At 32.0% G+C, this 12,362-nt stretch overlaps 1 protein-coding gene across 2 annotated transcripts; it reads left to right on the forward strand.

Annotated features, from left to right (window-relative positions):
• Positions 1–1,931: 1,931 nt before the first annotated feature.
• On the forward strand, positions 1,932–8,675 carry LOC122592992 (outer mitochondrial transmembrane helix translocase). Of its 2 annotated transcripts, none has more exons than XM_043765322.1 (14): positions 1,932–2,109; positions 2,201–2,337; positions 2,428–2,611; positions 2,728–2,858; positions 3,008–3,140; positions 3,689–3,948; positions 5,425–5,549; positions 6,174–6,217; positions 6,564–6,695; positions 6,806–6,883; positions 6,970–7,052; positions 7,157–7,279; positions 8,063–8,123; positions 8,368–8,675. In XM_043765322.1, the coding sequence occupies exons 2-14, from the start codon at positions 2,312–2,314 to the stop codon at positions 8,530–8,532; spliced, it is 1,545 nt and encodes a 514-aa protein (XP_043621257.1). In that variant the 5' UTR covers positions 1,932–2,109; positions 2,201–2,311; the 3' UTR covers positions 8,533–8,675. The 2 variants fall into 2 exon arrangements, with proteins under 2 accessions (XP_043621257.1, XP_043621258.1); XM_043765323.1 differs by having other exon boundaries at positions 2,431–2,611.
• The last annotated feature ends 3,687 nt before the right edge of the window (positions 8,676–12,362 follow it).

The raw sequence follows: 12,362 nt of genomic DNA on the forward strand, positions 1-12,362 counted from the left end.
CATTATTCAAATATATTATTATATTAGTATTTATATTAATTTGTAGAAAAAGTCTCATTAATTTACACTTTTTTATTTTTCATTAATAATTTACACTTTTTAGCCATGAATACTTAATTTATATTTATTTTTAGCCATCAACTTAAGAGAATTTTTTAAAATTTATAATCATTTAATTAAATTATAAAACTTTAACATATGAAATATTTTCTACAAAAAATTATTTCAAAACCTAACGACTTATTAACAAATACTATATTAGATTTTTATAATTATAAATATTAATATTTAGTTTAATATTTGATATAAATACAATGTGAACTCTAGATACATATCCCAAACACGATCGACAACAAATGGTTATTTGAATCCTAAATCCAAATCAATATAAACTACATTCAAGATTCATTTTATCTCTCAATAAAAAAAAGTACATAATTTTCTCCTTTTTATATATTAGTTTTACATATTAATGTTTAATGTTACAGTTGTCACTCAAATCAAGAGTTTTAATTGTTATCAAATAATATAAAAACAATCTTAATTGTTATTATATTATCATAGAACAAGTGATTGAAAATAAACCTATGCGTATTATGGACGCGCATCATGATTAAATACATATAATTGAATGTCAAGTACTGGATCACAAATATGTTTATATTTTAATTCTTAATTATCTTTCATAATAATATCACATTATGAATATAACTGGTTTCAAAATATTTTATAATGAAGAAATTATTATATATAGCATGTGGCTTGTGGAATGACTACGACAAACAATTCCATCAATATGTCTAGGCTAATCATTACAGTGACAAACATATGATTATTGTACTGCAAATATAACACTTAGAACCGTATTTCTTCAAAATTATAAGTTTTTATGACTTAAAAGTATGAAAATCTTATATTGATAATATCGTAAAACTCGTGTCCAGTGTTGGACACGGGTCTAAAATCTAGTATAAAACTGTTTAATTGTATGGATGGTTAAACTTATTGTAATTTTAGCATTCCCTTAAAAAGATTAGTATTAACTAGTTAGGTAATTTGTTTTAATTTTAGCATTCTCTTAAAGATTAGTTGTTCGAATGGGCTTTAATTCTTGATGATGATAGAAAAATAATCTAACGTTAGAAGAAAATTTGAAAGCTCATATGTGTAAATCCATCATCTTCATAGTACATATATCATTATCTATAAATTTATAATTCCTAATAAAAACGGAATTCATCCCAAAAAATCTCATCTAAGCAATTGAACTACTTAAAATACTCATATTCTTTATTCATTATTTAAAGATTTTTACTTAATAAATCTATAATACCCTAATATATCTATAATACCATTGTTAAAATAATTTACAATATAAATTCTTAAAAAAACAACGCTATACCTTCATTAACATCAATTACTTTTATAATAACCACCATTGTTGCCCCACCACCTGCCGCCACTACCACCATCACCACTGGATCGTGCAAACATATGACTCGTATATATAAAAGAAGGGAATGAATGTATTCCAACTTGTTAAACATAACTTTTATATGGTTAGTTTATGATGATGTAAAATAATATTTGAATCCCTTGGGCTATGATAGATAAATCTTACAACGTACCTAGGTGATAAGATCACATTTATGTCCAAAATAATATATAGGGGGGATTAAAGCTATGAATGCAAACAATTTCAAAAACTTGGAATCCAAAAATATAACCACTTAAAGGAGTATATCTGTATCAGGGACAGGGCTAAATACATATAAAATTTGAATATGGGTAAAAAAAAGTTTGATGTATTAAAAGATTTTGGTTTCGGGTCATAGGTAGGAGTGGGAGGGGAACAATGATGAGCCCATCATGAGTAATAAGTCCAATCCAAGAAAGCCCAAATTAAACCACTGATCATGGGATGGTTTCTGCTAGAAACAAGGAAGGAAGGAGGGAGATCGAGAAAGTAAATGGCGGCTTCTTCTTCTTCTTCAGCAGCAGCTGCAATAATAAAGAGATGCCGTACAATTGCAGCAGCATTTCCTAAAACCCACTCTCCAATTCTACCCTCTTCTTCTTCTTTCTCTTACCTTACATCAACAACAACAAGTATCTTTCGCTTTGTTTTTATTATTAAATTATATGATGATATAGTAATTCCAATTATTAAAAATTATTATATGTTGATGGATGGAAACAGCAGCAGCAGCAGGAGGAGGACAGAAGAAATTGTTGAGTTCCGAAAACATGAATTTTGTACCTGGTATGGTAATGGTAGCCGGGGGGTTTTTCGGGTTTGGCCTAGTAGCCTATGCAGAAGATCCTCCTCCTGCTGAGGTACCTAATTGAGGTTATTCTGTTTTTATTAATTTAATTAGGATTTTTATTATAAAAAAAAAAAAATTCCATTCATTTTGATTGATTCAGCAGGGTGGGGGTGGGGGTGGGGCTGAGGCTGAGCCTAAACCACCACTACCCCCCACCGGTTGTAGTAGTTGATATGGAGGCAATTGCCAAAAAGGAAAGACTTCGACTGGAACACCTCCTTAAAACCCAAGGATTGCATTATGGTTCTTATCCTCCCTTTACTGTTGCTGTCAAGGGCCAAAAGGTTCTTTCCACTACTACTACTATTATTATTATTATTATGATTCTAATTCTGATATTGGCAACTCTTACTTTACTCCCTCTATATTATGATGAACATCTTGTGTTTCATTCATTTAGGTTACAATCAAGTTCCAGATTCCCCCTACCTGTGAAATTGCACTTTTGATCTCAAACATTGTTGCAAATCTTGGGGTCAAACTTGACGACCGGGCAACAGGTTCAGATATGACCCTGCGTGCTTGGGATAGGTGTGTCTGCCTTTTTTTTTTATTTATTTATTTCGGAGCTTCATGTTACTCCTTCCTAGGAACATGTCATCTAAACTATAATTATCATTTTGTGAATCTGTTGCAAGTGGTGCTTGCTACTCATGATTGTTTGTCTTCTTCCATCCCAGTGGTGTTGCATGGCAGTTAACACTCAACCGTCCACCCTTAGCCCTCCAGGATAAGGCCAAGTCTGATGCAAATCCAAATGATGGAGATCTTTGCATCCTGCTCTTCCGTTCACTCATTAGTTCCGATAAACCAGTTACCTCCAATCTCTTTAACTTTACACCTTTTCTCTTTTTACTATGTATGCTATTTTGTGGTTACTGGTTAGTCTTTACTATATATATATTTGATGTACACAATTTAAGTGTGCTTGAAATTTTGTTATCCCGTGTTGCTTCATCACAAATTTTTGAAACAGTTTGTAGTGGGATAAAAAAAAAAAAAAATAGCCACTTAATCCTAAAGTTGGACTGAAGAGCATATGATTATTTTCTTTCAATATTGGAAATAATAATTTTTTTTAAATTTTACTTGTGTTATAACTGCTTGGCCTCCCAGTAGCTATAATCATATGTGCCTCTTAGAAAGTTACAGGTAATTTGATGCTTCTGTTTTTTTTTTTAATCTTCCATTACACCAAATAAATTCAATATTTTGCTGGGAACATTACATAAATTCTGTTAACATTTATTGACTTTGCAACTCCTGTATAAAATACTGCTATTGATCCCCGCAGGAATTAGATATATTCTTGTCTCGTAAGTCTCTGAACAAGACTAAAGTCTGTGATAAAACTCATGCAGGAAATGGAGTTCATGAAGCAAGGGAGCTTTACCGATGAGGAGCTGGATGCTTTAGTATCCGTGTTAAAAATGGCAGGAGTGGGACAGAGTAGGATCTCTGGTAAGAGAGAAGATACTGCACGTACACCATCGATGGATAAGTCAGTGACCAGTCTAGAAGGTATGGGCGTAAAGATCTATGGTCTCAATGAGCCCAAAATTGAGTACTCAAAGTCTGAGATATCATGGGAAAACATTGCTGGATATAATCAGCAGAAAAGGTATGGAACTTACTAGAAGATTGTAGTGTAAAAACAAGAAACTTGCCTTTGTTAATTCTTTCTTTTACTCTTACGTTTTTTCTGTCGCATAAATTGGATATGTTTCGACCAGCATAAATGGACTGTTTAGGCACTACTCATGAGATCAGTATTAACTAACACTCTTGAGTTTTCCGACAAACATAATATCTGTTAGCCTAGCGTTTAGTAGACTATTCTGAACATAACTTTTATATGTCAGCTGCAGACATAGAAAAACGTTTGTGAGGGTGGATTGATAGTTATTTTTCAAGAGTCCTGATTTTCAGGCATACATGTAATTTAGGAGTAGAAGTAGATTAGAATGCCGTCTGCCAACGGGGTTGGTGGCCCATTGGTAAGGTCTTTGACCTTGGGAGGATTCACCTGGGTTCGAATCCCACTTCTCATATTTGTGAGGGTGGATTGATAGTTGTTTTTCGAGAGTCCTGATTTCCAGGCATACATGTAATTTAGGAGTAGAAGTAGATTAGAATGCCGTTCAAAAAAAAAAAAAAAAAAAAAAGACATAGAAAAACGTTTAATTTAAACTTTCTTCAGCTGCGGTTAGAAATCCAATAGACAAGGATTCTGGCTTAATCATCTTATGATTCCATCCTGATGCAAAATAACATCAGGTATTGGTTAATGTCATAGCCAAAATAGTTAATTAAGGATATAACTCCAATGTGATTTATTGGTGAATAACTCCTTGAATAATCTGTTGACCTTTACAGCTACGCATAAGATCAATATTGCTTTCATGTTCTTCATGTTAACCTTCTTATCAATAATGGAAATACTAACTGGAACTACATCAATTTGCAGATTAACGTGAAGTTTAAAGTTAGAATATGGTATAACATGCGAATTCGTTTCCTATTTTTTTTTTTTCATCAACTTCTAACACTGGTAAGGGATATCTTAAACCAAAATTAAGTTTTAGAAAACCTCAGTAGCATCCACAAGGACTACATTTTTGGGCCAAGTCCAAGTAATTCTGATAACATAGGAAAAAGAAAATTTACTCCTGGATCATTTTTCGAGCCCCGCGACTTGTCATAGTAAGGGCAGCTGTTATGATTGAAAGCTCATCCAAGTGTCATTCTTGAGCTAATGGGAAGCCTTCCATTCTCTCACTGACACTTATTTTGAATCGTATATTTCTATTGGCTGGGAACAGTGAATTTCTTTTTAGTCTTTATATTTTATTGTTGCAAGATGCAGATAAAGAAAGAGCAAACAACATATTATCAGCCTTGAATATATACCCATTTCCAATCCTCCAATTTAGTATTATACCCTTAAGTGGTTTTGTTAAGCTTGAACAGTATTGCAACTTCATCGTTCTGTTTTACATGATACATCTGTTATTTTATGAGTCCAAAGACAGCAGGTAATGGGTCTGTTAGGAATAAATTTGTTGACCCGAGATTTCATTTTGCTGTTTACACGTAGAGATATAGAAGATACAATACTGCTGGCGCTGCAGAGTCCCGAGGTTTATGACGAGATTGCTCGTGGAACACGGTGCAAATTTGAGACAAATAGACCCCGTGCTGTACTATTTGAAGGCCCACCAGGTATATCTTGTGACTTTTGCACTCTCATGAATATGATCTGGGTGTTTGTAACTATGCTAATTGCTAAATGAGGAAATTTTACTAGGAAGATGAGAAGTTTTTATTATCATCAAGTTCTTTACCAGCTGCCAAATATATTGAAATGTAGTAACAGGTTACTCGATTTTAACTCAATTTTTCTCTATATTTAATTTATTTGCTGGAATCATATTTGAAGATTTACAGCGGTTTTACTTTCTTGAATAGCTCCCAACTCGCTTCATTTTATTAGTAGCTACTAATAATGGTTTGGGGTAGCTTTCGCATATGAATGCTCTGAGATAAGATATTGTATGGCTTTAGTTTAGTTTTCAAGTTAGTGCACCATTCTACGATATACATACAAGCTGAAACTCTTAAAAATATATCTTTATATATGCTTACATTTCTATTATCTAGAAAAGATTGTGCCTTTTCTGTGTAAGGTTCAGTTATGTCCCCAGTATTCCTGAAATGTAGATTAGTTTGGATTTTAAGTAATAAATTACACCCCAGCTTGCTCTCACATCTGTATATTTACTTACGTTGCCTTAGTTGAGTACCTTAAACTAATGTGCTTCACTCCTTGTCTTCCGTTAATATCAGGTACTGGGAAGACATCGTGTGCTCGTGTTATAGCTAATCAAGCGGTAATTTGTTTGTCTCGTACTCTCGTTCCTATCAATTATTGCTTTCTGTTTTTTTTAGTCATTGATGACAAGTTTCTTAGATTTGCTGGCTTCTTTTTCTCTTAAACTTGTACATTTCAAGTTTTTAACCTCAATTGGATCTTGTGTCATATTTCTTTGAAGTGAGCGTGTGCCATTGCAACTCTTGCAATGTTTGCCGATGCTTATTCTTTCGAGCATGCATCTAGTTGTTTTCTGGCGTAGTACATCTTGTCTTTGATATTCTCATTTGCTCAAGTCCAGTTTTGGATGAAAGTCAACAAAACTTAGTAAAGTGTTTTGTTAAAGGATCTTGCTGTTTATGCAGGGTGCCCCGTTGTTATATGTACCATTGGAGGTGATCATGTCAAAATATTTTGGCGAAAGTGAAAGGTTGTTGGGGAAAGTGTTTACACTTGCCAATGAAATTCCCAATGGTGCAATCATATTCCTCGATGAGGTACTTTTGCAAACTAACCTTGGTTTTTAAGATCATTCATATTGTTCTCTTGCGAGTACTGTATCAGAAATTTGTTCCCTTCTTGTTTAACATTATTTGATCATATATAGGTTGATTCATTCGCTACTTCTCGTGATAGTGAAACTCATGAAGCTACTCGTAGAATCTTGTCTGTCATATTACGACAGGTAAAATTGCTTTCTTTTATAAGTCGAGTTTTAACCTCCAAGTGTAAGAGCATAGGCAGTATTGACATTACTCTTTTTTTTTTTAGATTGATGGGTTTGAGCAGGACAAAAAAGTAGTAGTCATAGCTGCAACCAATAGGAAACAGGACCTTGATCCAGCTTTGTTAAGGTTCCTAGTTACTTGTTTTTTTGCATAGTTTTTGATTTTATAGAGAAGCAGTTTTTTCAGCCTTAATTTTGGAGTTCTCTAACTTGTTCTCATTTATTTTTTAGCCGATTTGACTCAATGATTACTTTCGGTCTACCTGATCAACAAACTCGCCAGGAGATAGCGGGTCAATATGCAAAACATTTAGCCAAGGCGGAGTTAACTGAACTGGCTGTAGCAACTGAAGAGTAAATCACTTTTCCTTCTATCTTATTTCTTCTTCTGCTTTTTTCTTTTTTATGAAAGATGCTCCTCGGGGCCATAATGAGTCTGCCGATTACGTTTTCAAGCCAATGAACTACTTCTCAACTTCAAATTGTAAAATGTCTCTTTTTTGATATAATATTTTGTCTATATTAATACTATAAAGTTCACCACATATCTAAAATATGTCTCTCTACCTTGGGTAGAGGTATGACTGTCTACATCTCACCTCTTCCATATCACGCCCCTAGTGGAATTGGGTAACAGCTGTTGTTGCTACTTTTGAATAGTTTAGATAATAACTTTGGAAGTACAAGATTTGTCATATGAACGAAGGGATGAGAATATGCTATTTGTGAAGAAAAAGAGGGAAAAAGAGTGCAAGCTTGAAGAAATAAATATACATTCTTACTCGTGGTTATGCTGGAATTGTAAAGCTGAGAACCTGTATTCGTCTCCTTGAATTTGAACCACCGTGCGTGATGAATGCATAGTTGATTTGTAGGATTGGGTATGATAATAATGCATCAAAGGTTGTAAGGCTATATGTAACTATTCCCTAATGCAATATATATCAAGACCGAGTCTTGGGGGGAAAAAATTACGTTAAGACCGATGAGGTAAAAGTTGTGACACACACTGTCCAAATTATCTGGTCATTTGAAAATTAATGTTGGCTAGATTCAAAAATTTTGTGTATTCTTTTGTATATGCTAGACTTTTGTTCTCATGTTTGTTGCTTCTAACTAATATGATTTTAAATTCAGAATGTCTGGACGGGATATTAGAGACGTGTGTCAACAAGCAGAAAGACGTTGGGCATCAAAGGTAACCGATAATTCAACTATCTCCGATATTGTTTCTGTAGATTCTATTTGCTTCTTGTTATAAATTGTTGGTTTCTATATATACAATGCCTTTGGTTAGCTCTTTGGCCTACCATTTGTTTAAAAGCATGGTGAACTTTATGTTCTGAATGCTGTGGAACGCATGTGCAACGTGTGATTGTTGCAACTTGTTTGGTGTTATTTGTCTGGCTTACAATTCTCTTGCCAATGTGTGTGAATGATAGGTTATAAGAGGCCAAGCACGTAAAAATGAGGATGGCCCTTCTCTTCCACCACTTGAAGAGTACATCGAGAGTGCTTCAGAACGACATAAAGCTCTAGTTGCCTCTGCAACCCAGAAACTTGATGACAACTCTCGCCCGAAGAAGCCTCAGTATGACTTTCTCTAAAGGTCATTTTATGAATAATAACGTTATATGTAAATATGGAACATTATGAAGTTGGATTATCTATGCCTTGATATGAAGCTATTATTAGTATGCGTAAGGAGTTATTTATTATTATTTTTATTTATAAATTATATTTTTTTGTACTTGAGTTTACTAAGAGGCAGTGAGTTGGTGAGTGGGTGTGTAAGTGTGTTTCTGGACTAGCAGCAAATTATTCTGGCATAACATTCGGAAAGAAACGTGTAGAACACTTGCAACATAACATATATAAAAATAATAATAATAAAATGGAAGAAGATAAAAAATATTGCATACACGAAACGAAATGCAACACTCTGGTCCTGGAGGGGTGGGTTTTTTTTCATAATTCAAATTAAAGTGTAGTCTTAGGTAGGGTTGTAAAGAGCAGTTCATGAACCATTCGGCGGGAAGTTCGTTTTTGTTCGTTTGTTTAGCTAAATGAACGAACATGAACAAAGCTCTTGTTCGTTCATTTACGTTCGTGAACATTCGATAATCTGTTTGTGAACGTTCGTTCATGTTCATGAACCGTCGTTCGTGAACATTAGTTTATTTATGTTCGTGAACATTTGTTTGATATGTTCATTTTTACGAATATAAATATTTGCTTTATAGTATATATATATATTATTAATACCTAAATATTTAAGAAAAAGTTTAAATAAAAATACTTAATTTATAAATATTCATTAGTGTTCTTTTGTTTGTGTTCGTTCATTACCCATTTGGATAAGTATTAAAAAGGACATTCTAGAGTGCAAGTTGGTGATTGTAAACATTATGTGAGGTGTCCATTATTATGTGACTGCACGATCATCCTTGTAGAGCATATGGGGAACAAAAGGTACAATGTCACTATCACCAGAAGCCACTAGACCAAGAGGCGTGCAAGACAATGGACGACATCTAAGGCGTGGTTGATGCTTATATAGGCCAGCCTTAGAAACTAAAGAATGTGTGCATCCATTACATTAACTCTCATAATGATTAAAGCTATCAGTTTGGATCCGTGTTGTACTCAGCTGAGGTTAGTAGAGTTGATATATAGAGTTGTAACTTGCTATTCAACCAAGTAGTTATATTTGTAGGCTAATCTGTTCCACAACTACTTATTTTTATTCATTAATAAAAGAACCAAATCAATATATTTAATACGCTCTTCAACTCGGAAGTCATAAGATCCCTTGTCGATGTTATTAATGATGAAGAAAACAACCAAGGGGCTTCAAGTCCAAGCCTGCCGCGCACTAAAAGGGTTTTAATACGAGATTATGTTAGTGCTACGACATGTATGTGGAATGATTACTTTTCTAGTGCACCAACTTTGTCGGCCGATTACTTCTAAGAAGATTTCGAATGCGCGAATATATGTTTCTCCATGTCAAGGTATAAATAACTACTCAATTGAACAAATACATAAATATTTGCAATTTTTCTAACGAAATAAACCAGACTGGACTGCATTGGTATGACTGGTTTTAATATTCTTCATATATACCGTCAACGTTAAAGTCGTACTGTCTTTTTTAAAAATTCTACATAATGTCTTTTATTTCTATATATCGTAGTGTGTTTTTTAATTATTGTTTTGTGTTTTTGATTTTTATGTAATATTAATGCAATGTATTTTATTACAAAAAAAATGTTTATCGAAATTTGGTGTTTATAATAAGAAATAAACTAATAAAGAAAGAAGTGAGTAAAAGGTGAGATTATAATCATGGGATGTTTTTAGAAAAACAAAAAAAAAACCATAATATGCCAGTAAGAACTAAGAAGTAATGTTGTCAGAGCACTTTAGGGTGAGTATGAGTCGGTTTGGGTCGGTTTTTGCCTAAAACCGATACCCGAACCGATCCATTCGGTTTTTAGAAAACCAAAACCATTGGATTCAATTTTTGTTTGGTTCGGTTTGTCAGTTTTACGGTTCGGTTTTGGATCGGTTTCGTTTTTTTAATAACTTTTTTTATTTACTTTTTTGATGTATTATATTCTAAATTTAACTTTCAATTGTTAAGAAAATAAAAATGATATAGAAACTAAAATATAGAGATGCTTTTTGTTAGCTAGTTATATTTTTTAGGTGTTAAAATTGATCTAAGTTTTATGAAACGAATTGATTTTATTATACATTTTCATATAAAACATACGATTTATATAGATTTGTACGCTAAAAAGAAAAAAGTTTAAATATATTAACATATTTACGAACTATAAGTGATAAATATAAATGTAATATGATATAAATATAAAATAAATTAAAATATATTTGGTTTGGTTCGGTTTGGTTTTTGATCGGTTTTTGGCATACGAAACGTAATTAAAATATAAGAATTAAAAGATGTGAGAAAGTAGGTATGGGTCTTAGGCCATGTTTTATTTATTTATTTAATATGTTTAATAATTATGAACGTAATGTATTCTCCAGACATATTTTTTTTATCTCCCAATAAATATAAAAGAGCAACCAAAATTCTTTTATAAAAAAATCACAACAGGTGGATGAAAAAAAGATTGAATTAGAACCTTTGATTGTTTTGTTGACATCATTTTCCTTTTTTAGATTTTTACTAAATGGCATTTATCATTTTCATTAATTACATACCTTGTAAAAAATATGATAAATAATTAAAACAATAAATTTGAGTTGTCATTTAACTTTGTGAAAAAGCCATTTAGGGATCAGGTAATAAAAATCGTATGTCGACGTCTTTATTTAAGATTAATTGAATAATTACTTTATTTTTGAGATCTGTTAAATTGTATGTAAGTACAATGAATACTGTTATAGGAGGTCACCTATTTATCTAATTTTTTGTTCTTTTGGGTTATCTGTTTAATAAAACTTTCTTAAAGGCCATCAAAATTTTTATTATGTATCATTTTTATCAATGTTGACTGAAAATTACATCAAAGTTTTGTCAAATTATAAAAGTTTCTCTACTTGTAAAAAATTTAAAATCTTAAAATACTCAACTACATATTTTTCACCATTATTAAAATAATAAACGAGAAGAGGTTCGCTAATGAAAAGATTAATATGGAGAAGATTTTTCAATCAAACAGGGCACCAGGCTTGCTAATGAAAAGCTTAATATCGAGAAGATTTTTCAAAAAATTAAGGCAATAGGCTTATTGTAGTGTAAAAATTGGTATAATTTCAATATATCGTAATTTTGTTGTTGTATAGTTAGCCTCTCCACTGATTTGGTGGTAGTCAAAGGCTGTTATGAATATAAGTAACTTTCTATTAAAAAAAAAACTATTTGTAATTTTACATTGTCATAAATATAGCAAAATTATCTTATTAAAAATCTATAACAACAAACAATTTTCAAAAAATAATATATTTTCAACATGATTATCTATACTTAACTTTACATTATCATCATCATCATACAAAGATATACTTAACTTTATATTTTCAACATGATTATCTATACTTAACATACATATCATACTAAGTGTCGTAAAAAGATCGATACAAAACATTTTTTCGAGTAATAATATCAATAAATTTCAACATATTTTTCTATAACTACTAATTTTGTTATTGTAAACGCTTAATATGTTTATCCCACGTATTACGCGGGAAAATAATCTAATTTACTAAACAAAATAAACAGTTAAATATTTATTTTTTACTATCATATAGAGCGGGTCCTATTATTATGTGTATTTTAGAAGGTGATAATCTTTATTCAACGTACAAAACTTTGTTTAAATATATTAACCCTCGCAAGAAAACAACAATAACAACATGACCCAATCTCTACGCGAGGTATGAGAGGTAAGTTGTAGACAGTCTT

The sequence above is a fragment of the Erigeron canadensis genome, chromosome 3, assembly GCF_010389155.1.
Source record: "Erigeron canadensis isolate Cc75 chromosome 3, C_canadensis_v1, whole genome shotgun sequence".
In the NCBI taxonomy this organism is placed as follows: Eukaryota; Viridiplantae; Streptophyta; class Magnoliopsida; order Asterales; family Asteraceae; genus Erigeron; species Erigeron canadensis.